The 20,908-nt window shown below is 39.4% G+C and overlaps 1 protein-coding gene and 34 non-coding genes across 36 annotated transcripts; all 35 read right to left on the reverse strand.

The window, feature by feature from the left end:
- Positions 1-584: 584 nt before the first annotated feature.
- Trnay-gua (transfer RNA tyrosine (anticodon GUA)) lies at positions 585-678 on the reverse strand. The gene is made up of 2 exons: positions 642-678; positions 585-620 (listed from the first exon to the last, which is right to left on the reverse strand). It is a non-coding gene; the product is annotated as a tRNA-Tyr (tRNA).
- Positions 679-1,020: 342 nt separating this feature from the next.
- Positions 1,021-1,104, reverse strand: Trnal-cag (transfer RNA leucine (anticodon CAG)). The gene has a single exon. It is a non-coding gene; the product is annotated as a tRNA-Leu (tRNA).
- A 112-nt stretch (positions 1,105-1,216) lies between these two features.
- On the reverse strand, positions 1,217-1,297 carry Trnat-ugu (transfer RNA threonine (anticodon UGU)). Its single transcript is given in 2 exon segments — positions 1,217-1,252; positions 1,262-1,297. It is a non-coding gene; the product is annotated as a tRNA-Thr (tRNA).
- Positions 1,298-1,367: 70 nt separating this feature from the next.
- On the reverse strand, positions 1,368-1,473 carry LOC130698762 (U6 spliceosomal RNA). The gene has a single exon (XR_009003336.1). It is a non-coding gene; the product is annotated as a U6 spliceosomal RNA (small nuclear RNA).
- Positions 1,474-2,189: 716 nt separating this feature from the next.
- Positions 2,190-2,283, reverse strand: Trnay-gua (transfer RNA tyrosine (anticodon GUA)). Its single transcript has 2 exons — positions 2,247-2,283; positions 2,190-2,225 (listed from the first exon to the last, which is right to left on the reverse strand). It is a non-coding gene; the product is annotated as a tRNA-Tyr (tRNA).
- Positions 2,284-2,625: 342 nt separating this feature from the next.
- Positions 2,626-2,709, reverse strand: Trnal-cag (transfer RNA leucine (anticodon CAG)). The gene has a single exon. It is a non-coding gene; the product is annotated as a tRNA-Leu (tRNA).
- Positions 2,710-2,821: 112 nt separating this feature from the next.
- Positions 2,822-2,907, reverse strand: Trnat-ugu (transfer RNA threonine (anticodon UGU)). The gene is given in 2 exon segments: positions 2,822-2,857; positions 2,872-2,907. It is a non-coding gene; the product is annotated as a tRNA-Thr (tRNA).
- A 70-nt stretch (positions 2,908-2,977) lies between these two features.
- LOC130698761 (U6 spliceosomal RNA) lies at positions 2,978-3,083 on the reverse strand. Its single transcript, XR_009003335.1, has one exon. It is a non-coding gene; the product is annotated as a U6 spliceosomal RNA (small nuclear RNA).
- A 716-nt stretch (positions 3,084-3,799) lies between these two features.
- Trnay-gua (transfer RNA tyrosine (anticodon GUA)) lies at positions 3,800-3,893 on the reverse strand. Its single transcript has 2 exons — positions 3,857-3,893; positions 3,800-3,835 (listed from the first exon to the last, which is right to left on the reverse strand). It is a non-coding gene; the product is annotated as a tRNA-Tyr (tRNA).
- A 168-nt stretch (positions 3,894-4,061) lies between these two features.
- Positions 4,062-4,139, reverse strand: Trnas-aga (transfer RNA serine (anticodon AGA)). The gene has a single exon. It is a non-coding gene; the product is annotated as a tRNA-Ser (tRNA).
- A 96-nt stretch (positions 4,140-4,235) lies between these two features.
- On the reverse strand, positions 4,236-4,319 carry Trnal-cag (transfer RNA leucine (anticodon CAG)). The gene has a single exon. It is a non-coding gene; the product is annotated as a tRNA-Leu (tRNA).
- Positions 4,320-4,431: 112 nt separating this feature from the next.
- Trnat-ugu (transfer RNA threonine (anticodon UGU)) lies at positions 4,432-4,514 on the reverse strand. Its single transcript is given in 2 exon segments — positions 4,432-4,467; positions 4,479-4,514. It is a non-coding gene; the product is annotated as a tRNA-Thr (tRNA).
- A 70-nt stretch (positions 4,515-4,584) lies between these two features.
- LOC130698776 (U6 spliceosomal RNA) lies at positions 4,585-4,690 on the reverse strand. The gene has a single exon (XR_009003348.1). It is a non-coding gene; the product is annotated as a U6 spliceosomal RNA (small nuclear RNA).
- A 715-nt stretch (positions 4,691-5,405) lies between these two features.
- Positions 5,406-5,499, reverse strand: Trnay-gua (transfer RNA tyrosine (anticodon GUA)). The gene is made up of 2 exons: positions 5,463-5,499; positions 5,406-5,441 (listed from the first exon to the last, which is right to left on the reverse strand). It is a non-coding gene; the product is annotated as a tRNA-Tyr (tRNA).
- Positions 5,500-6,037: 538 nt separating this feature from the next.
- Positions 6,038-6,120, reverse strand: Trnat-ugu (transfer RNA threonine (anticodon UGU)). Its single transcript is given in 2 exon segments — positions 6,038-6,073; positions 6,085-6,120. It is a non-coding gene; the product is annotated as a tRNA-Thr (tRNA).
- A 70-nt stretch (positions 6,121-6,190) lies between these two features.
- Positions 6,191-6,296, reverse strand: LOC130698775 (U6 spliceosomal RNA). The gene has a single exon (XR_009003347.1). It is a non-coding gene; the product is annotated as a U6 spliceosomal RNA (small nuclear RNA).
- A 715-nt stretch (positions 6,297-7,011) lies between these two features.
- On the reverse strand, positions 7,012-7,105 carry Trnay-gua (transfer RNA tyrosine (anticodon GUA)). Its single transcript has 2 exons — positions 7,069-7,105; positions 7,012-7,047 (listed from the first exon to the last, which is right to left on the reverse strand). It is a non-coding gene; the product is annotated as a tRNA-Tyr (tRNA).
- A 168-nt stretch (positions 7,106-7,273) lies between these two features.
- Positions 7,274-7,351, reverse strand: Trnas-aga (transfer RNA serine (anticodon AGA)). The gene has a single exon. It is a non-coding gene; the product is annotated as a tRNA-Ser (tRNA).
- Positions 7,352-7,447: 96 nt separating this feature from the next.
- On the reverse strand, positions 7,448-7,531 carry Trnal-cag (transfer RNA leucine (anticodon CAG)). The gene has a single exon. It is a non-coding gene; the product is annotated as a tRNA-Leu (tRNA).
- A 112-nt stretch (positions 7,532-7,643) lies between these two features.
- On the reverse strand, positions 7,644-7,726 carry Trnat-ugu (transfer RNA threonine (anticodon UGU)). Its single transcript is given in 2 exon segments — positions 7,644-7,679; positions 7,691-7,726. It is a non-coding gene; the product is annotated as a tRNA-Thr (tRNA).
- A 70-nt stretch (positions 7,727-7,796) lies between these two features.
- Positions 7,797-7,902, reverse strand: LOC130698774 (U6 spliceosomal RNA). Its single transcript, XR_009003346.1, has one exon. It is a non-coding gene; the product is annotated as a U6 spliceosomal RNA (small nuclear RNA).
- Positions 7,903-8,619: 717 nt separating this feature from the next.
- On the reverse strand, positions 8,620-8,713 carry Trnay-gua (transfer RNA tyrosine (anticodon GUA)). Its single transcript has 2 exons — positions 8,677-8,713; positions 8,620-8,655 (listed from the first exon to the last, which is right to left on the reverse strand). It is a non-coding gene; the product is annotated as a tRNA-Tyr (tRNA).
- A 168-nt stretch (positions 8,714-8,881) lies between these two features.
- Positions 8,882-8,959, reverse strand: Trnas-aga (transfer RNA serine (anticodon AGA)). Its single transcript has one exon. It is a non-coding gene; the product is annotated as a tRNA-Ser (tRNA).
- A 96-nt stretch (positions 8,960-9,055) lies between these two features.
- Trnal-cag (transfer RNA leucine (anticodon CAG)) lies at positions 9,056-9,139 on the reverse strand. The gene has a single exon. It is a non-coding gene; the product is annotated as a tRNA-Leu (tRNA).
- Positions 9,140-9,251: 112 nt separating this feature from the next.
- Trnat-ugu (transfer RNA threonine (anticodon UGU)) lies at positions 9,252-9,337 on the reverse strand. The gene is given in 2 exon segments: positions 9,252-9,287; positions 9,302-9,337. It is a non-coding gene; the product is annotated as a tRNA-Thr (tRNA).
- Positions 9,338-9,407: 70 nt separating this feature from the next.
- LOC130698771 (U6 spliceosomal RNA) lies at positions 9,408-9,513 on the reverse strand. Its single transcript, XR_009003345.1, has one exon. It is a non-coding gene; the product is annotated as a U6 spliceosomal RNA (small nuclear RNA).
- Positions 9,514-10,228: 715 nt separating this feature from the next.
- On the reverse strand, positions 10,229-10,322 carry Trnay-gua (transfer RNA tyrosine (anticodon GUA)). The gene is made up of 2 exons: positions 10,286-10,322; positions 10,229-10,264 (listed from the first exon to the last, which is right to left on the reverse strand). It is a non-coding gene; the product is annotated as a tRNA-Tyr (tRNA).
- A 342-nt stretch (positions 10,323-10,664) lies between these two features.
- On the reverse strand, positions 10,665-10,748 carry Trnal-cag (transfer RNA leucine (anticodon CAG)). The gene has a single exon. It is a non-coding gene; the product is annotated as a tRNA-Leu (tRNA).
- A 112-nt stretch (positions 10,749-10,860) lies between these two features.
- On the reverse strand, positions 10,861-10,943 carry Trnat-ugu (transfer RNA threonine (anticodon UGU)). Its single transcript is given in 2 exon segments — positions 10,861-10,896; positions 10,908-10,943. It is a non-coding gene; the product is annotated as a tRNA-Thr (tRNA).
- A 70-nt stretch (positions 10,944-11,013) lies between these two features.
- On the reverse strand, positions 11,014-11,119 carry LOC130698760 (U6 spliceosomal RNA). The gene has a single exon (XR_009003334.1). It is a non-coding gene; the product is annotated as a U6 spliceosomal RNA (small nuclear RNA).
- Positions 11,120-11,835: 716 nt separating this feature from the next.
- Trnay-gua (transfer RNA tyrosine (anticodon GUA)) lies at positions 11,836-11,929 on the reverse strand. The gene is made up of 2 exons: positions 11,893-11,929; positions 11,836-11,871 (listed from the first exon to the last, which is right to left on the reverse strand). It is a non-coding gene; the product is annotated as a tRNA-Tyr (tRNA).
- Positions 11,930-12,097: 168 nt separating this feature from the next.
- Positions 12,098-12,175, reverse strand: Trnas-aga (transfer RNA serine (anticodon AGA)). Its single transcript has one exon. It is a non-coding gene; the product is annotated as a tRNA-Ser (tRNA).
- Positions 12,176-12,271: 96 nt separating this feature from the next.
- On the reverse strand, positions 12,272-12,355 carry Trnal-cag (transfer RNA leucine (anticodon CAG)). The gene has a single exon. It is a non-coding gene; the product is annotated as a tRNA-Leu (tRNA).
- A 112-nt stretch (positions 12,356-12,467) lies between these two features.
- Trnat-ugu (transfer RNA threonine (anticodon UGU)) lies at positions 12,468-12,553 on the reverse strand. Its single transcript is given in 2 exon segments — positions 12,468-12,503; positions 12,518-12,553. It is a non-coding gene; the product is annotated as a tRNA-Thr (tRNA).
- Positions 12,554-14,663: 2,110 nt separating this feature from the next.
- On the reverse strand, positions 14,664-18,911 carry LOC130698755 (protein vav-like). Of its 2 annotated transcripts, XM_057521440.2 has the most exons (17): positions 18,461-18,911; positions 18,186-18,361; positions 18,034-18,111; positions 17,813-17,906; positions 17,475-17,651; positions 17,215-17,415; positions 16,976-17,095; positions 16,705-16,821; positions 16,475-16,642; positions 16,286-16,306; positions 15,951-16,156; positions 15,769-15,886; positions 15,515-15,675; positions 15,325-15,438; positions 15,113-15,259; positions 14,843-15,023; positions 14,664-14,786 (listed from the first exon to the last, which is right to left on the reverse strand). In XM_057521440.2, the coding sequence occupies exons 1-17, from the start codon at positions 18,677-18,679 to the stop codon at positions 14,733-14,735; spliced, it is 2,352 nt and encodes a 783-aa protein (XP_057377423.1). In that variant the 5' UTR covers positions 18,680-18,911; the 3' UTR covers positions 14,664-14,732. The 2 variants fall into 2 exon arrangements, with proteins under 2 accessions (XP_057377423.1, XP_057377424.1); XM_057521441.2 differs by lacking the exon at positions 16,286-16,306 and having other exon boundaries at positions 18,461-18,908.
- Positions 18,912-20,908: the final 1,997 nt, after the last annotated feature.

Here is a 20,908-nt window from a genome sequence, read left to right on the forward strand (position 1 = left end):
AGTGAACTATATTCAGGTACTTACTGGCCGATGGCTAGTAGTGCCTAGTAGTGCCCTCAGGCTGATTGCACGAAATAATAGTCATGTTACGTTAAGGGATTTTGAGTTGTCAGCGTTATCGGCTAAATTGACGTAGCGTGATTTTCTTACATTTAGTTGATGCGCCAATTAACGCGTTATTTCAACGATACATTAACGTAAGTGTTCACGTGATTGTAACAATTTTGATAAAAGTACAGGAAAAGCATAGCCGCTTTATATATTCATTCGGTAAAAATAGCGACATGTTTTGAAATAGTGTGTTGTTTAACGTTACCCAATAAAGCTTTTGTAACATCAACCCCTTATATTATTCATTAACGTAATGCATTAGGGCATTAAGTCCCAAATCTACTGCTAAATCCAAGGCGTTATAAAAATTGTTAACCTATGAGCGCTGCTCTTATTAACAGGAAAAATGTTTCTCGAGCTAGTAAAATGGAAGGGTTTGGGGAATTTGAATGCAGTCCAAAGGGTCCGATTGGTAATGAGGTACAGCAAAACAAATGGAAACAATTACCAAATAGTAAAACTGAAGTAAAATATCCTTCGAACCGGAGTTGAACCAGTGACCTATGGATAACTCGATAATCACCTTTAGTCTACAGTCCACCGCTCTACCAACTGAGCTATCGAAGGAATAATTCAAATTCGACTTAGTTTTCTACACGCTTCGGGGCAACTGAGTCAATTTCGGAAAGTAGTTACATAAAGTTTTTGCTTCTATCCCAATTTGCACACAAAATAGCGTTGCATGACGGTTGCCTTGGCCTCTTGTGATTATCTACACACTGCTATCTGGTGCAACGCAGATGGTAGGATTCGGACCCACCCAAAAGGAAACTGATTTCTAGTCATTCGCCTTAATCACTCGGCCACATCTGCTGAAATTTGTATCGAGGGCGATTCATTCATTGCTAGTATGACAAATCATAATTTCAAATACAATTATGGACATGAATTTTTCTTTGAATTTCTTTGTGTCAGAAGAGGGATTCGAACCCTCGCCCAGAGAACTGGACTGCGACCTGAACGCAGCGCCTTAGACCGCTCGGCCATCCTGACATGAACGCACTTTGCTATCTCTTCGAAGCGGAAGTATGCAAGTCACACGTGTGACGATAACTCATCTATTGCATGCTGCTTGTAACGTCTGTCACATGCATTAAATACACTGTGCCCCCTATGAGAATTGAACTCATGACCACTAGTTAGCCACCAGTACAAGACTAGTGCTCTGCCACTGAGCTAAGAAGGCTGATGTGTCAAAACTGCAAGAACATGGCATTGCGTATTAAACGGGCTTTTGCTACAATAATAAATAAAGAAAAAATGTGGAACGCTTCACGATTTTGCGTGTCATCCTTGCGCAGGGGCCATGCTAATCTTCTCTGTATCGTTCCAATTTTAGTATATGTATTCCGTATGGAATACAACACCAAGCGTGCCAACCAAAGCTTTTATACCTCTTGTAGTTCAAGTGTCATTGGTTGCTGCAGGTTAACGTTGAAAGTATGGGAATTGGATCTAGTTAGTAGTGAACGTTAGCCATCCGTCAGTTTTGTAAAGTGAACTATATTCAGGTACTTACTGGCCGATGGCTAGTAGTGCCTAGTAGTGCCCTCAGGCTGATTGCACGAAATAATAGTCATGTTACGTTAAGGGATTTTGAGTTGTCAGCGTTATCGGCTAAATTGACGTAGCGTGATTTTCTTACATTTAGTTGATGCGCCAATTAACGCGTTATTTCAACGATACATTAACGTAAGTGTTCACGTGATTGTAACAATTTTGATAAAAGTACAGGAAAAGCATAGCCGCTTTATATATTCATTCGGTAAAAATAGCGACATGTTTTGAAATAGTGTGTTGTTTAACGTTACCCAATAAAGCTTTTGTAACATCAACCCCTTATATTATTCATTAACGTAATGCATTAGGGCATTAAGTCCCAAATATACTGCTAAATCCAAGGCGTATAAAAATTGTTAACCTATGAGCGCTGCTCTTATTATCAGGAAAAATGTTTCTCGAGCTAGTAAAATGGAAGGGTTTGGGGAATTTGAATGCAGTCCAAAGGGTCCGATTGGTAATGAGGTACAGCAAAACAAATGGAAACAATTACCAAATAGTAAAACTGAAGTAAAATATCCTTCGAACCGGAGTTGAACCAGTGACCTATGGATAACTCGATAATCACCTTTAGTCTACAGTCCACCGCTCTACCAACTGAGCTATCGAAGGAATAATTCAAATTCGACTTAGTTTTCTACACGCTTCGGGGCAACTGAGTCAATTTCGGAAAGTAGTTACATAAAGTTTTTGCTTCTATCCCAATTTGCACACAAAATAGCGTTGCATGACGGTTGCCTTGGCCTCTTGTGATTATCTACACACTGCTATCTGGTGCAACGCAGATGGTAGGATTCGGACCCACCCAAAAGGAAACTGATTTCTAGTCATTCGCCTTAATCACTCGGCCACATCTGCATAAATTTGTATCGAGGGCGATTCATTCAGTGCTAGTATGACAAATCATAATTTCAAATACAATTATGGACATGAATTTTTCTTTGAATTTCTTTATGTCAGAAGAGGGATTCGAACCCTCGCCCAGAGAACTGGACTGCGACCTGAACGCAGCGCCTTGGACCGCTCGGCCATCCTGACAAACAAGCACTTTGCTATCTCTTCGAAGCGGAAGTATGCAAGTCACACGTGTGACGATAACTCATCTATTGCATGCTGCTTGTAACGTCTGTCACATGCATTAAATATATACTGCCTCCTATGAGAATTGAACTCATGACCCCTAGTTAGCAACAATGAAAGTACAAGACTAGTGCTCTGCCACTGAGCTATGGAGGCTGATGTGTCAAAACTGCAAGAACATGGCATTGCGTATTAAACGGGCTTTTGCTACAATAATAAATAAAGAAAAAATGTGGAACGCTTCACGATTTTGCGTGTCATCCTTGCGCAGGGGCCATGCTAATCTTCTCTGTATCGTTCCAATTTTAGTATATGTATTCCGTATGGAATACAACACCAAGCGTGCCAACCAAAGCTTTTATACCTCTTGTAGTTCAAGTGTCATTGGTTGCTGCAGGTTAACGTTGAAAGTATGGGAATTGGATCTAGTTAGTAGTGAACGTTAGCCATCCGTCAGTTTTGTAAAGTGAACTATATTCAGGTACTTACTGGCCGATGGCTAGTAGTGCCTAGTAGTGCCCTCAGGCTGATTGCACGAAATAATAGTCATGTTACGTTAAGGGATTTTGAGTTGTCAGCGTTATCGGCTAAATTGACGTAGCGTGATTTTCTTACATTTAGTTGATGCGCCAATTAACGCGTTATTTCAACGATACATTAACGTAAGTGTTCACGTGATTGTAACAATTTTGATAAAAGTACAGGAAAAGCATAGCCGCTTTATATATTCATTCGGTAAAAATAGCGACATGTTTTGAAATAGTGTGTTGTTTAACGTTACCCAATAAAGCTTTTGTAACATCAACCCCTTATATTATTCATTAACGTAATGCATTAGGGCATTAAGTCCCAAATATACTGCTAAATCCAAGGCGTATAAAAATTGTTAACCTATGAGCGCTGCTCTTATTATCAGGAAAAATGTTTCTCGAGCTAGTAAAATGGAAGGGTTTGGGGAATTTGAATGCAGTCCAAAGGGTCCGATTGGTAATGAGGTACAGCAAAACAAATGGAAACAATTACCAAATAGTAAAACTGAAGTAAAATATCCTTCGAACCGGAGTTGAACCAGTGACCTATGGATAACTCGATAATCACCTTTAGTCTACAGTCCACCGCTCTACCAACTGAGCTATCGAAGGAATAATTCAAATTCGACTTAGTTTTCTACACGCTTCGGGGCAACTGAGTCAATTTCGGAAAGTAGTTACATAAAGTTTTTGCTTCTATCCCAATTTGCACACAAAATAGCGTTGCATGACGGTTGCCTTGGCCTCTTGTGATTATCTACACACTGCTATCTGGTGCAACGCAGATGGTAGGATTCGAACCCACCCAGAAGGAAACTGATTTCTAGTCAGTCGCCTTAACCACTCGGCCACATCTGCTGAAATTTGTATCGAGGGCGATTCATTCAGTGCTAGTATGACAAATCATAATTTCAAATACAATTATGGACATGAATTTTTCTTTGAATTTCTTTGTGTCAGAAGAGGGATTCGAACCCTCGCCCAGAGAACTGGACTGCGACCTGAACGCAGCGCCTTGGACCGCTCGGCCATCCTGACATGAACGCACTTTGCTATCTCTTCGAAGCGGAAGTATGCAAGTCACACGTGTGACGATAACTCATCTATTGCATGCTGCTTGTAACGTCTGTCACATGCATTAAATACACTGTGCCCTCTATGAGAATTGAACTCATGACCACTAGTTAACCACCATGTTACAAGACTAGTGCTCTGCCACTGAGCTAAGAAGGCTGATGTGTCAAAACTGCAAGAACATGGCATTGCGTATTAAACGGGCTTTTGCTACAATAATAAATAAATAAAAAATGTGGAACGCTTCACGATTTTGCGTGTCATCCTTGCGCAGGGGCCATGCTAATCTTCTCTGTATCGTTCCAATTTTAGTATATGTATTCCGTATGGAATACAACACCAAGCGTGCCAACCAAAGCTTTTATACCTCTTGTAGTTCAAGTGTCATTGGTTGCTGCAGGTTAACGTTGAAAGTATGGGAATTGGATCTAGTTAGTAGTGAACGTTAGCCATCCGTCAGTTTTGTAAAGTGAACTATATTCAGGTACTTACTGGCCGATGGCTAGTAGTGCCTAGTAGTGCCCTCAGGCTGATTGCACGAAATAATAGTCATGTTACGTTAAGGGATTTTGAGTTGTCAGCGTTATCGGCTAAATTGACGTAGCGTGATTTTCTTACATTTAGTTGATGCGCCAATTAACGCGTTATTTCAACGATACATTAACGTAAGTGTTCACGTGATTGTAACAATTTTGATAAAAGTACAGGAAAAGCATAGCCGCTTTATATATTCATTCGGTAAAAATAGCGACATGTTTTGAAATAGTGTGTTGTTTAACGTTACCCAATAAAGCTTTTGTAACATCAACCCCTTATATTATTCATTAACGTAATGCATTAGGGCATTAAGTCCCAAATATACTGCTAAATCCAAGGCGTATAAAAATTGTTAACCTATGAGCGCTGCTCTTATTATCAGGAAAATGTTTCTCGAGCTAGTAAAATGGAAGGGTTTGGGGAATTTGAATGCAGTCCAAAGGGTCCGATTGGTAATGAGGTACAGCAAAACAAATGGAAACAATTACCAAATAGTAAAACTGAAGTAAGATATCCTTCGAACCGGAGTTGAACCAGTGACCTATGGATAACTCGATATTAACTTGTAGCCTACAGTCCACCGCTCTACCAACTGAGCTATCGAAGGGATATTTCAAATTCGACTTAGTTTTCTACACGCTTCGGGGCAACTGAGTCAATTTCGGAAAGTAGTTACATAAAGTTTTTGCTTCTATCCCAATTTGCACACAAAATAGCGTTGCATGACGGTTGCCTTGGCCTCTTGTGATTATCTACACACTGCTATCTGGTGCAACGCAGATGGTAGGATTCGGACCCACCCAAAAGGAAACTGATTTCTAGTCATTCGCCTTAATCACTCGGCCACATCTGCTGAAATTTGTATCGAGGGCGATTCATTCAGTGCTAGTATGACAAATCATAATTTCAAATACAATTATGGACATGAATTTTTCTTTGAATTTCTTTGTGTCAGAAGAAGGATTCGAACCCTTGCCCAGAGATCTGGACTGCAACCTGAACGCAGCGCCTTGGACCGCTCGGTCATTCTGACATGAACGCACTTTGCTATCTCTTCGAAGCGGAAGTATGCAAGTCACACGTGTGACGATAACTCATCTATTGCATGCTGCTTGTAACGTCTGTCACATGCATTAAATACACTGTGCCCTCTATGAGAATTGAACTCATGACCACTAGTTAGCCACCATGTTACAAGACTAGTGCTCTGCCACTGAGCTAAGAAGGCTGATGTGTCAAAACTGCAAGAACATGGCATTGCGTATTAAACGGGCTTTTGCTACAATAATAAATAAAGAAAAAATGTGGAACGCTTCACGATTTTGCGTGTCATCCTTGCGCAGGGGCCATGCTAATCTTCTCTGTATCGTTCCAATTTTAGTATATGTATTCCGTATGGAATACAACACCAAGCGTGCCAACCAAAGCTTTTATACCTCTTGTAGTTCAAGTGTCATTGGTTGCTGCAGGTTAACGTTGAAAGTATGGGAATTGGATCTAGTTAGTAGTGAACGTTAGCCATCCGTCAGTTTTGTAAAGTGAACTATATTCAGGTACTTACTGGCCGATGGCTAGTAGTGCCTAGTAGTGCCCTCAGGCTGATTGCACGAAATAATAGTCATGTTACGTTAAGGGATTTTGAGTTGTCAGCGTTATCGGCTAAATTGACGTAGCGTGATTTTCTTACATTTAGTTGATGCGCCAATTAACGCGTTATTTCAACGATACATTAACGTAAGTGTTCACGTGATTGTAACAATTTTGATAAAAGTACAGGAAAAGCATAGCCGCTTTATATATTCATTCGGTAAAAATAGCGACATGTTTTGAAATAGTGTGTTGTTTAACGTTACCCAATAAAGCTTTTGTAACATCAACCCCTTATATTATTCATTAACGTAATGCATTAGGGCATTAAGTCCCAAATATACTGCTAAATCCAAGGCGTATAAAAATTGTTAACCTATGAGCGCTGCTCTTATTATCAGGAAAATGTTTCTCGAGCTAGTAAAATGGAAGGGTTTGGGGAATTTGAATGCAGTCCAAAGGGTCCGATTGGTAATGAGGTACAGCAAAACAAATGGAAACAATTACCAAATAGTAAAACTGAAGTAAAATATCCTTCGAACCGGAGTTGAACCAGTGACCTATGGATAACTCGATAATCACCTTTAGTCTACAGTCCACCGCTCTACCAACTGAGCTATCGAAGGAATAATTCAAATTCGACTTAGTTTTCTACACGCTTCGGGGCAACTGAGTCAATTTCGGAAAGTAGTTACATAAAGTTTTTGCTTCTATCCCAATTTGCACACAAAATAGCGTTGCATGACGGTTGCCTTGGCCTCTTGTGATTATCTACACACTGCTATCTGGTGCAACGCAGATGGTAGGATTCGAACCCACCCAAAAGGAAACTGATTTCTAGTCAGTCGCCTTAACCACTCGGCCACATCTGCTGAAATTTGTATCGAGGGCGATTCATTCAGTGCTAGTATGACAAATCATAATTTCAAATACAATTATGGACATGAATTTTTCTTTGAATTTCTTTATGTCAGAAGAGGGATTCGAACCCTCGCCCAGAGAACTGGACTGCGACCTGAACGCAGCGCCTTGGACCGCTCGGCCATCCTGACATGAACGCACTTTGCTATCTCTTCGAAGCGGAAGTATGCAAGTCACACGTGTGACGATAACTCATCTATTGCATGCTGCTTGTAACGTCTGTCACATGCATTAAATACACTGTGCCCTCTATGAGAATTGAACTCATGACCACTAGTTAACCACCATGTTACAAGACTAGTGCTCTGCCACTGAGCTAAGAAGGCTGATGTGTCAAAACTGCAAGAACATGGCATTGCGTATTAAACGGGCTTTTGCTACAATAATAAATAAAGAAAAAATGTGGAACGCTTCACGATTTTGCGTGTCATCCTTGCGCAGGGGCCATGCTAATCTTCTCTGTATCGTTCCAATTTTAGTATATGTATTCCGTATGGAATACAACACCAAGCGTGCCAACCAAAGCTTTTATACCTCTTGTAGTTCAAGTGTCATTGGTTGCTGCAGGTTAACGTTGAAAGTATGGGAATTGGATCTAGTTAGTAGTGAACGTTAGCCATCCGTCAGTTTTGTAAAGTGAACTATATTCAGGTACTTACTGGCCGATGGCTAGTAGTGCCTAGTAGTGCCCACAGGCTGATTGCACGAAATAATAGTCATGTTACGTTAAGGGATTTTGAGTTGTCAGCGTTATCGGCTAAATTGACGTAGCGTGATTTTCTTACATTTAGTTGATGCGCCAATTAACGCGTTATTTCAACGATACATTAACGTAAGTGTTCACGTGATTGTAACAATTTTGATAAAAGTACAGGAAAAGCATAGCCGCTTTATATATTCATTCGGTAAAAATAGCGACATGTTTTGAAATAGTGTGTTGTTTAACGTTACCCAATAAAGCTTTTGTAACATCAACCCCTTATATTATTCATTAACGTAATGCATTAGGGCATTAAGTCCCAAATATACTGCTAAATCCAAAGGCGTATAAAAATTGTTAACCTATGAGCGCTGCTCTTATTATCAGGAAAAATGTTTCTCGAGCTAGTAAAATGGAAGGGTTTGGGGAATTTGAATGCAGTCCAAAGGGTCCGATTGGTAATGAGGTACAGCAAAACAAATGGAAACAATTACCAAATAGTAAAACTGAAGTAAAATATCCTTCGAACCGGAGTTGAACCAGTGACCTATGGATAACTCGATAATCACCTTTAGTCTACAGTCCACCGCTCTACCAACTGAGCTATCGAAGGAATAATTCAAATTCGACTTAGTTTTCTACACGCTTCGGGGCAACTGAGTCAATTTCGGAAAGTAGTTACATAAAGTTTTTGCTTCTATCCCAATTTGCACACAAAATAGCGTTGCATGACGGTTGCCTTGGCCTCTTGTGATTATCTACACACTGCTATCTGGTGCAACGCAGATGGTAGGATTCGAACCCACCCAGAAGGAAACTGATTTCTAGTCAGTCGCCTTAACCACTCGGCCACATCTGCTGAAATTTGTATCGAGGGCGATTCATTCAGTGCTAGTATGACAAATCATAATTTCAAATACAATTATGGACATGAATTTTTCTTTGAATTTCTTTGTGTCAGAAGAGGGATTCGAACCCTCGCCCAGAGAACTGGACTGCGACCTGAACGCAGCGCCTTGGACCGCTCGGCCATCCTGACATGAACGCACTTTGCTATCTCTTCGAAGCGGAAGTATGCAAGTCACACGTGTGACGATAACTCATCTATTGCATGCTGCTTGTAACGTCTGTCACATGCATTAAATACACTGTGCCCTCTATGAGAATTGAACTCATGACCACTAGTTAACGATCTGGAAAGTACAAGACTAGTGCTCTGCCACTGAGCTAAGAAGGCTGATGTGTCAAAACTGCAAGAACATGGCATTGCGTATTAAACGGGCTTTTGCTACAATAATAAATAAAGAAAAAATGTGGAACGCTTCACGATTTTGCGTGTCATCCTTGCGCAGGGGCCATGCTAATCTTCTCTGTATCGTTCCAATTTTAGTATATGTATTCCGTATGGAATACAACACCAAGCGTGCCAACCAAAGCTTTTATACCTCTTGTAGTTCAAGTGTCATTGGTTGCTGCAGGTTAACGTTGAAAGTATGGGAATTGGATCTAGTTAGTAGTGAACGTTAGCCATCCGTCAGTTTTGTAAAGTGAACTATATTCAGGTACTTACTGGCCGATGGCTAGTAGTGCCTAGTAGTGCCCTCAGGCTGATTGCACGAAATAATAGTCATGTTACGTTAAGGGATTTTGAGTTGTCAGCGTTATCGGCTAAATTGACGTAGCGTGATTTTCTTACATTTAGTTGATGCGCCAATTAACGCGTTATTTCAACGATACATTAACGTAAGTGTTCACGTGATTGTAACAATTTTGATAAAAGTACAGGAAAAGCATAGCCGCTTTATATATTCATTCGGTAAAAATAGCGACATGTTTTGAAATAGTGTGTTGTTTAACGTTACCCAATAAAGCTTTTGTAACATCAACCCCTTATATTATTCATTAACGTAATGCATTAGGGCATTAAGTCCCAAATATACTGCTAAATCCAAGGCGTATAAAAATTGTTAACCTATGAGCGCTGCTCTTATTATCAGGAAAATGTTTCTCGAGCTAGTAAAATGGAAGGGTTTGGGGAATTTGAATGCAGTCCAAAGGGTCCGATTGGTAATGAGGTACAGCAAAACAAATGGAAACAATTACCAAATAGTAAAACTGAAGTCAAATATCCTTCGAACCGGAGTTGAACCAGTGACCTATGGATAACTCGATAATCACCTTTAGTCTACAGTCCACCGCTCTACCAACTGAGCTATCGAAGGAATAATTCAAATTCGACTTAGTTTTCTACACGCTTCGGGGCAACTGAGTCAATTTCGGAAAGTAGTTACATAAAGTTTTTGCTTCTATCCCAATTTGCACACAAAATAGCGTTGCATGACGGTTGCCTTGGCCTCTTGTGATTATCTACACACTGCTATCTGGTGCAACGCAGATGGTAGGATTCGGACCCACCCAAAAGGAAACTGATTTCTAGTCATTCGCCTTAATCACTCGGCCACATCTGCTGAAATTTGTATCGAGGGCGATTCATTCAGTGCTAGTATGACAAATCATAATTTCAAATACAATTATGGACATGAATTTTTCTTTGAATTTCTTTGTGTCAGAAGAGGGATTCGAACCCTCGCCCAGAGAACTGGACTGCGACCTGAACGCAGCGCCTTGGACCGCTCGGCCATCCTGACATGAACGCACTTTGCTATCTCTTCGAAGCGGAAGTATGCAAGTCACACGTGTGACGATAACTCATCTATTGCATGCTGCTTGTAACGTCTGTCACATGCATTAAATACACTGTGCCTCCTATGAGAATTGAACTCATGACCTCTAGTTAACGATCATGTTACAAGACTAGTGCTCTGCCACTGAGCTAAGAAGGCTGATGTGTCAAAACTGCAAGAACATGGCATTGCGTATTAAACGGGCTTTTGCTACAATAATAAATAAAGAAAAAATGTGGAACGCTTCACGATTTTGCGTGTCATCCTTGCGCAGGGGCCATGCTAATCTTCTCTGTATCGTTCCAATTTTAGTATATGTATTCCGTATGGAATACAACACCAAGCGTGCCAACCAAAGCTTTTATACCTCTTGTAGTTCAAGTGTCATTGGTTGCTGCAGGTTAACGTTGAAAGTATGGGAATTGGATCTAGTTAGTAGTGAACGTTAGCCATCCGTCAGTTTTGTAAAGTGAACTATATTCAGGTACTTACTGGCCGATGGCTAGTAGTGCCTAGTAGTGCCCTCAGGCTGATTGCACGAAATAATAGTCATGTTACGTTAAGGGATTTTGAGTTGTCAGCGTTATCGGCTAAATTGACGTAGCGTGATTTTCTTACATTTAGTTGATGCGCCAATTAACGCGTTATTTCAACGATACATTAACGTAAGTGTTCACGTGATTGTAACAATTTTGATAAAAGTACAGGAAAAGCATAGCCGCTTTATATATTCATTCGGTAAAAATAGCGACATGTTTTGAAATAGTGTGTTGTTTAACGTTACCCAATAAAGCTTTTGTAACATCAACCCCTTATATTATTCATTAACGTAATGCATTAGGGCATTAAGTCCCAAATATACTGCTAAATCCAAGGCGTATAAAAATTGTTAACCTATGAGCGCTGCTCTTATTATCAGGAAAAATGTTTCTCGAGCTAGTAAAATGGAAGGGTTTGGGGAATTTGAATGCAGTCCAAAGGGTCCGATTGGTAATGAGGTACAGCAAAACAAATGGAAACAATTACCAAATAGTAAAACTGAAGTAAAATATCCTTCGAACCGGAGTTGAACCAGTGACCTATGGATAACTCGATAATCACCTTTAGTCTACAGTCCACCGCTCTACCAACTGAGCTATCGAAGGAATAATTCAAATTCGACTTAGTTTTCTACACGCTTCGGGGCAACTGAGTCAATTTCGGAAAGTAGTTACATAAAGTTTTTGCTTCTATCCCAATTTGCACACAAAATAGCGTTGCATGACGGTTGCCTTGGCCTCTTGTGATTATCTACACACTGCTATCTGGTGCAACGCAGATGGTAGGATTCGAACCCACCCAGAGGGAAACTGATTTCTAGTCAGTCGCCTTAACCACTCGGCCACATCTGCTGAAATTTGTATCGAGGGCGATTCATTCAGTGCTAGTATGACAAATCATAATTTCAAATACAATTATGGACATGAATTTTTCTTTGAATTTCTTTGTGTCAGAAGAGGGATTCGAACCCTCGCCCAGAGAACTGGACTGCGACCTGAACGCAGCGCCTTGGACCGCTCGGCCATCCTGACATGAACGCACTTTGCTATCTCTTCGAAGCGGAAGTATGCAAGTCACACGTGTGACGATAACTCATCTATTGCATGCTGCTTGTAACGTCTGTCACATGCATTAAATACACTGTGCCTCCTATGAGAATTGAACTCATGACCACTAGTTAACGATTACGAAAGTACAAGACTAGTGCTCTGCCACTGAGCTAAGAAGGCTTATTTGTCAAAACTGCAAGAACATGGCATTGCGTATTAAACGGGCTTTTGCTACAATAATAAATAAAGAAAAAATGTGGAACGCTTCACGATTTTGCGTGTCATCCTTGCGCAGGAGCACGGCCCCTGCGCAAGCTTCTTCTTCTTCTTCTTCTTCTTCTTCTTCTTCTTCTTCTTCTTCTTCTTCTTCTTCTTCTTCTTCTTCTTCTTCTTCTTCTTCTTCTTCTTCTTCTTCTTCTTCTTCTTCTTCTTCTTCTTCTTCTTCTTCTTCTTCTTCTTCTTCTTCTTCTTCTTCTTCTTCTTCTTCTTCTTCTTCTTCTTCTTCTTCTTCTTCTTCTTCTTCTTCTTCTTCTTCTTCTTCTTCTTCTTCTTCTTCTTCTTCTTCTTCTTCTTCTTCTTCTTCTTCTTCTTCTTCTTCTTCTTCTTCTTCTTCTTCTTCTTCTTCTTCTTCTTCTTCTTCTTCTTCTTCTTCTTCTTCTTCTTCTTCTTCTTCTTCTTCTTCTTCTTCTTCTTCTTCTTCTTCTTCTTCTTCTTCTTCTTCTTCTTCTTCTTCTTCTTCTTCTTCTTCTCTTCTTCGTCTTCTTCTTCTTCTTCTTCTTCTTCTTCTTCTTCTTCTTCTTCGCGATACTGCGATACTATCGCGATACTTTTTACTATCGCGATAGTCCAACCCTGCTTGTAAGCTGTTTTTAGGGTTTTGAAAATTGCATTGAGCTCGGTTGTCAGTATGGAGGTATTTTATTTCCTTTTTTTATTTTTAGGATTGGGATGTAGATTGCACAGCTTGCAAAGAAGTCTTCTGAGGTCTTTGAGCCATGATTGTAGATTCCGTTTTCATGTGGATTTATTTTGGCTTTCATTTCGAGGAATTCATTTCGGGCTAGTGTTACAGTTTATTTTATTACACATACAATTGCACAGAGAAATTGCTACAAAGACTGTATAAAATACACACAACATATACTATTTACATACACTCGCGAAGGGAAGGCAGCAGTAATGCAGAGCTCCTTCTTAAGGACTTACGCGAGGACGGCCAGGTAACATCAGAGCCTCCTCTTAGCGTCCTATCGGACATCGGGCCGAACCCGACTACCTTTCTAATTAAAAGAGAGGCCAGAGGTCGACTCAGGTTCGACCTGACCTCTAGGGGTAGAAAGATAGCAATAAGGAAAACAAACATGGCAATGAAATCTGAAAACAGATGGCAGCACTTACAACATAGACCAAAGAGGGCAACAGTTGCAACACTAGATTGAAACGAAAGTTTTTTTGCCAGCATCTTCTGTAAGGCAGATGTTGCCTTTGGAACGTGGGGATATGCGCGTGCGTGTGTTTTCGTTCCATTTTTAAGCCAAGACTTCTATTGTAATCTTTACGTCTTGCGATATTGAGCGCGATACTTTCCATTTAACCACTGAAATCGATCCAGTCGAGAAAGAGTGAACTTCTTAACTGCACGCTCTCTGTCAGAAGTAGAGCTATAGAATAAACAAGCAGAGGAACTAAATGAACAAGAGCTTTAAGGACGAATCGTTAGAGGAGCGAGGTACGACGACAAAGTTATGAGCTTGATTGGAAAAAAATATATACACAAGAAAGATTTTTGTCCAACTACTATAAGATTTTCATTAGGGCTCGGGCCCGGTTACCTGAGCTACGGGTTACTACTGGAAGATATTGGCGAGGAACATTGAAAATGGGTTTTCTTCAGCTTCCCTTTAGTATCTTCCAGTAGTAAGCCTGGTCTCGGTTAACCGTGTCGAGCCCCAATAGTAATTGCTGTATTTTCTTTTTCAGACAATTCAACCGTGATAATCTGAACTTTTTTAAAATGATTTTGATCAGGTTATATTACCTCCTAACCGAGAGTTAAAAGAAATTGGCATTGCTTCTGTTTGCTTGATCAGAAATAGCTGACATCTCGGAGCCAATGGAACTCGAGCTTTTCGAACACTTTCAGAATTCTGGTAGCGTTTAGAATTGAACCGTAGGATTCCCAGCTTTCAGGGACGAATTTTGAGAAAACTTTATTAGATTAGGTTCTTAATGAAGGAATCTGCTAGCTGTTTCCCCGACTTAAATGAACAAACCAACACGTGCCATGATATCATTTGTTGATACAAGACGAGTTTATATCACATGAGCAAAACTATTGGCGGTCACTCGACTACCCACTTCATGCACCATAGAAGTTGTCTTCTTTTACAAAATCCTTCGGGAAATAACCATCCTTAATCAAAACGAAATCAGTTAACACTTTTCATACAGCTTTAAAATAGCATTTACCTGATCATTAAATCTTCCTTTCCACCATCCATTTTCGTCACCTTCCTTGCTCACCACAATGAGGTGTTGTCCTTTAGATATTGACAACTGGTTAAGGTCAAGGTCTTCGGGGACATAATCTTTAATGACTTGGGCAGTGACAAACAAATGTTTCCAAGGTACTTTTAAATAAGCATCTAACCTAAACGTTGAAAGTGAAATACACAGTTTTAGTTTGCATACAATACAATTCAATGGCCAGGCCCAAACAATTGCATAATTGATTTCTACCCTTTGAAAGATTCACGCAGACTATTATGTTCATAACGATTGACGAGTTCCACTACTGAACGAAAGAGAAAACTTTCCGAGAGAAAATATCGCCCACCACCATCAGAAGTGCGGACTACTTTCATATGTTTAACTTCTTCCCCTGTCCTACGAATACAATAGTAATGTGAAACATGATACGAGCGTGTTTGGAAACTACGGATTTGGAATACCTCAAACTTAATGCGTACGTGTTATCGTTGGATTTAAAGCGTAATAGGTATGTCCCGAGAGGTGTGTTCCTTAACACTGCTTCAGCTGCCGAGCGCGTCATTTCACCAGCAAACCTTCATTTCCGTACGACGAATTTAAAAAGAAATGCATGAGCGTATATAAAAAGAACAGTATTTATGACAAATAAACCAAGGATATCGATCCAGTTCCATAGGATGAAAACCAAGAGAAGAAAACTTAGGTCCAACAGGTCTGGGGCGCGGTGGAGGAATCGGAACCCCACAGCTTTTAGTCATCAACATGAGGCACTCTCTGTGAACAGCTACATTGCATTTGCTACATTTATATCCCTAAGTAAATGGAATAGCCATTAGATAACCGTGAATAGTACCAAAAATCATTATAATGTGCATTGTTGACATTCTATGATTCAGATGTTTAACCTGAAAAAAAGCTCCTTTTAGAAGCTTTCTGCATCGGTTGCACGAAGTTGAATTGGGAAAAGTGTAGAATTCATAGCTGTGGTCTGTTCCCCATGATTCAGGTGGATTTAATTTTTCCCTGGAAAGTAACGTACCAGTTAAACAGGATTATATCATTGCTACCGTTTCCAAAAGTTACTGACAAAGTTTCACTGAAGGCTCCGATCCATTTATTCTTTGCTTCCGCCGATTTCGCATACAAGGTGTAGGCGGTTTTGTTTTGATTATCAACTAGAAGCCATTGGTGACTCCAGCGGGCTTCTTTCCCATTTTGATTTCTACTAGCTGGGTGGTCCTCCAACTTGAATTTTTCAAGTGACAAGAATAATTTGAATGAATATTGGTCTCCCTAGATTAAATACAAAACAAAAACAAATCATCGATTGGGTCAAAGTAAAAAGTTACTCGCACAAGCTAATTGGTAAGTTAACGATTGATGTAGTGCGTTAGAGAGAAAATTTGAAAGAAGATGATTTACCCCCAATAATTTATCCACCATCTAGTTAAGTTTGATGAAAGATGATCACATTGTGAAAATGCATTAGATAAAAAAAAAACCGTTAGATAATCAGATAAGTTGGTAATTAACACTAGATTACAATATTCTAGCGACGCCCATAAAAAAAAAGTGGATGAGAATATATAAATAAAAGAAAATAAAAATTACGCGAGTGGCTTTGCAAAAGATGACTCCGCGATTGAATAGAAAGACGTAGCGAGTTTTGGCATTCCGCGACTCCTCGTGCGATCGCATTTTCAGTTCACCATCCTTTATCAGTCTACCGTACTCGACCAAATCGCAGTTTTCCATTATATTCCAATTAGAAATACTAGCCTGGTATTACAACTTTAATAGAGTAAAACTTCGTATGAAAATTTGCGAACAGAGAGACTTACCTGAACATCTTTAATAATTTGGCGCATTTCGTGATCTCGGGTAGATTCGTTTGTGTAATCAGCTATGTCAATCATCGCCTCGTAAGCCGATTGAAGTTCATCGTACTCCTCAAGCGACTATACACAAACATGAAAGAGTTATAATCGTACACTCGTACAAAGTAACAAGTTGGCACACTCGTGCAATGCAATAACAAATTCAGAAACATGCATAAAACAATATTCAGGCCATACTCATAAAAGTAGAACGGTTTGCTTGACTGATTACTACCTTGTCCGTATGTTTGCTAATATTCCCCAACAACAATGGATATTTGAGTAACCGTTGCATGGGAAGCGTAATTAAATCTTCCAAGTTTAAAGCTACCTCACTGGCCTCTCGTTGACACCGCTGCAATAAATAGAATAAAAAAGAAAAAAAAAGGTTTTCGTCACCTTTCTTACTTACGGTTAAAGAAATTTAAACAAAACAAGGAGCAACATTGAGGAAGTAATAGACACATTTTGTACCTCAATTTTCTCGGCTACATCTCTACTTCTGCAGATGGCTGATTTTATAGTACGACGTGCACTGGAAAGGTTTGAACAGATGCTACCGTATATTAAAAATTTGTCTTTCCAGTTGAGAAAAACCATGTGTAGCTTGATGTTATTAGTAGTGCAAGCTTTCACCAGATCACTATGTAAGCCTGTATGTATTTCATACAATTCCTTGCAAATGAAAATGAGTTGTTATCTTCTTCATAATTCACATAAAACAGGCAAAATACCTCAATGCCATAAAAAATAGATTTCTTTTCATCTTCTCTCAGTACAGATGAAAGTGGCCCTTTGAAGTTGGTTTTAATCATATCAAGGGCTTCAATGTATCTTTTCTCAGATTCAACAAGCTCTCTAATGCAATATTCTTTTTTTGCCATTGGTGGTTGTTGAGATGGAAAGTGAGACTAAAAAAAATTGGTTGATCACAATGAAGCATTTAATGGAATGGATTGTTTGAAGTGCAGGAAAGTAAAATTTTAAAAAATATCGTGAATGAAACTATTTGGCATTAAACACACACAGCATTATTGAGAGGGGATAAAGATAAATTTAAACAAGCACTTACCTGAAGATTTTGGCCATGTTCACCAACAGAACATAGTTCTTCATAGATATTTTCACCAGCAAGAGCATAATTATATTCACAATACTGGTCCTCTCTAGAAAAAAATTGAAATTTTAGTTATTTTAGATGTTACTGGTAAGTCACATGCCATATTTCACATATTTCTTGTCAAAATGGCAAAGAAAACCCTGACTTGAAAGGAGAGTTTACAACAAACTCACTGCTGATCGACGTCCTCCAGCCTCCGATAAATTTCCTCGTCTTCTACTTGATGACGACTCTCAACAGATGGAAATCCTCTATTTTCATGTAAATAAGCATAAGACTTCGATTTATGAATGCGAAAAACTATGAAAATGAACTAACAACTCACTCAATTCCTTTTTGGGCAACTTTAGGGCATTTAGAAAGCTTTGATAAGGTTTTTAAAACTTTGCCAAAGTCTGTGTAATCAAAAAGCATAGCAGGCTCAAACAAATCAGATTCACCAAGATCAAACTTATTCCTACATGCTCGTAGGAATAGCCGAATATTCCTTAAGCTCATGTACTGTTACAAAGATAACATTTAGGAAATAATATTAAATTTAAAAAATGATTAATGTAAAGCTATGTAACCCAACACACGAAATATAACTGAACTGCTTACTTGAGACATTTGTGTTCGTTGACAAACATCATGAAAATCCAAAGCATTTGGGTCAAGCTTCGAAACAAGATAACACAAAATGAATCCATCCCGGATGCATTGACCAAAATGAATCAGTTCTGAATTTGGAGGAAACTGATCACTCCTCAGGATTTTTAGTCTGTCAAGCCAATCCACACACTCTCTCCATAAAGGAACACGCTGCAAGTTTCCAGCCATATTATGTAAAGTAGTTGTCAATGAAACATGAAAACTTTGTAAAAGCACAAGTGTGTAAGTGCACAGCTTTATCACAAGCCCATTTAATAAAATGTGTCGGAGAACCTATTCAAATAATCAATGCAGTATGAAATACAACTTCCATTATATGATTACTAACTGTCAGTACGTAAGTATCTATGGATTATCCATATATAGTTTTTCCGTCATATTTTAATGTCTTTTTACCAAAACCCAAACTTGCCCAAACTGACAACCACAGATTGCGAAGCAAAGAGTAAAGACAACGATCGGTCCCATTAGGCATTAGCCTGAGCAGAATCAACTGAAGCTATGTGCTTGGTCTCATCGCTAGAGGTCATGTCATAGTGCTCTGAAAAATTTTCAGCTATTTTTTCTTTTCCTGCTTCTGCTTTGGTCGGAATCTACTACCCTAGCAGAAACTTGGTGTCCAGATGGGGTCTGCGTCCGCGATACTCTAATTTTGACTCATTTTTTTGGTCAAGTTTGCGTACTGAATACGGAATCAACTTCCTTAAGTACTTTCGGTTCGTGGTCTGGTACTAGCTTAGTACAAATCCGGTATTATGGACGCAAAAAAGAAGCGAAGCGCTTAAGTCCCTGGTACCAATGTTGGGCTCATTTTTTACTGGTCTCTTGTACGCTAGCACGAAAGCCGAGCGCTACAGCCCGTGGTACGAGTATTATACTCGTCTAATACTGGCCTTTGTTATGTCTAATACGTGCCTAATATGTCCTCAGAATTTTCTGCAAAAATTGGGATTGATGTGGATACAAAAAACCAGTATTAGACTCGTTTTTTCACTGGCCTATGTTCTTACAATTTTTTTGCTTCAATGTTTTTACACCGTTGAGGAGCTTTATTATCAGTTTTGGAGGCTTCAAATACACTGACTTGTATCTTGACTAATCTTCTCTAGTTAATAAATAAATTATAAATGCGGAATAATATTGGTACAATTTTAATAACGTTTTCCGGTTTGCGCATTCAGGCATGATCCAATATTGTTTAGCATTGTAACGAGCCCACAGGCTATCCGAAGACGGCCACACCCTCAACATCCCTCAAGCGTTTCACAAGTGAAAGTGAACATGTCCCCTCCCATTTTACCTTCATTTTGTATGTGTGTTAGTAGTATAAATACTGCATTTTTGTAACATGTAATTCGGACTTGTTACGACAATCCACTGCAATACACAAGGTTTGAAACTTTACAATTGGAGGTCCCAACGAGACACACACTTGTTGTCCAGTACAAAGTTTCTACCCGTACCTTATTTCAGTGATTGTGCTCTACACTTCCCCGACGAGTCTCCAACAACTCTACCAGACCAAGGAACACCATCAAAGGTAAGCGAATGCCGCTTGATCATATTGTATCAGAGACTACTCGTAAGGAGAATACTTTGTATCCGAACATTGCTGACGAACTATCTCCACCGTTGTACCCCGTATTTCCCGAACCAGACACAACCACCCAAAATCCCAACTACTCTCGAGAAAATTTTTTAGACCACTGGAAAACTCTTGTGGACTTAGAATTTGAACAAGAAGTAGAACAAAACAAAACCTATCAGACTACCACGACAAAAGCAAAAATCCAACAAATAGAATCCAAAAAACAAGAAGTTATTAAAGAGACCCACAACGCATTACAATTGTATTCATATACGTTGTTAGAACCATCGTTGCAAGTACCAAGTGGTATAACAGCAGAAACTATTACAAACACCACAAAGACAGTCAAAAATTACGTAGAATCCCTTGGTGGCAACACCGAAAACCTTGACAGTTTATTACAGCAAATTAGCATTGTACATGGTAAAGAGAAAGAATTCTTATTAGGTACCAGCCGTATTTTACAAAAAGAAGTAGTACTTGCGCATATTACAGAGAAAAAATGTTCGTCTGAACTCAATTTTGAGTTACAGAGCTTAAGAAAGCAGCTAGAGAGCAACAAGAAAAAGGCAAAGAGTTCCAAATACACCTTAAGTAGCTCCCTTGAACAACTCCAAGAAAGTAACGAAACACTAAAAAACTCCCTTGAAAAAACTGCCAATCGAATAAGCGAATTAGAAACAAGCCTTGAAAGTGCCACAGCAACAGAAAACCAACTACAAAACCTGTTACGAAAAAAAGAAGCCAATATCATAGCAGTTGAGAGAGAAGGGCAAGAAATAATTAGCAAACTTGAAAGTGAAAGAAAA

This window comes from Daphnia carinata, chromosome 8, assembly GCF_022539665.2.
Source record: "Daphnia carinata strain CSIRO-1 chromosome 8, CSIRO_AGI_Dcar_HiC_V3, whole genome shotgun sequence".
NCBI lineage: Eukaryota > Metazoa > Arthropoda > Branchiopoda > Diplostraca > Daphniidae > Daphnia > Daphnia carinata.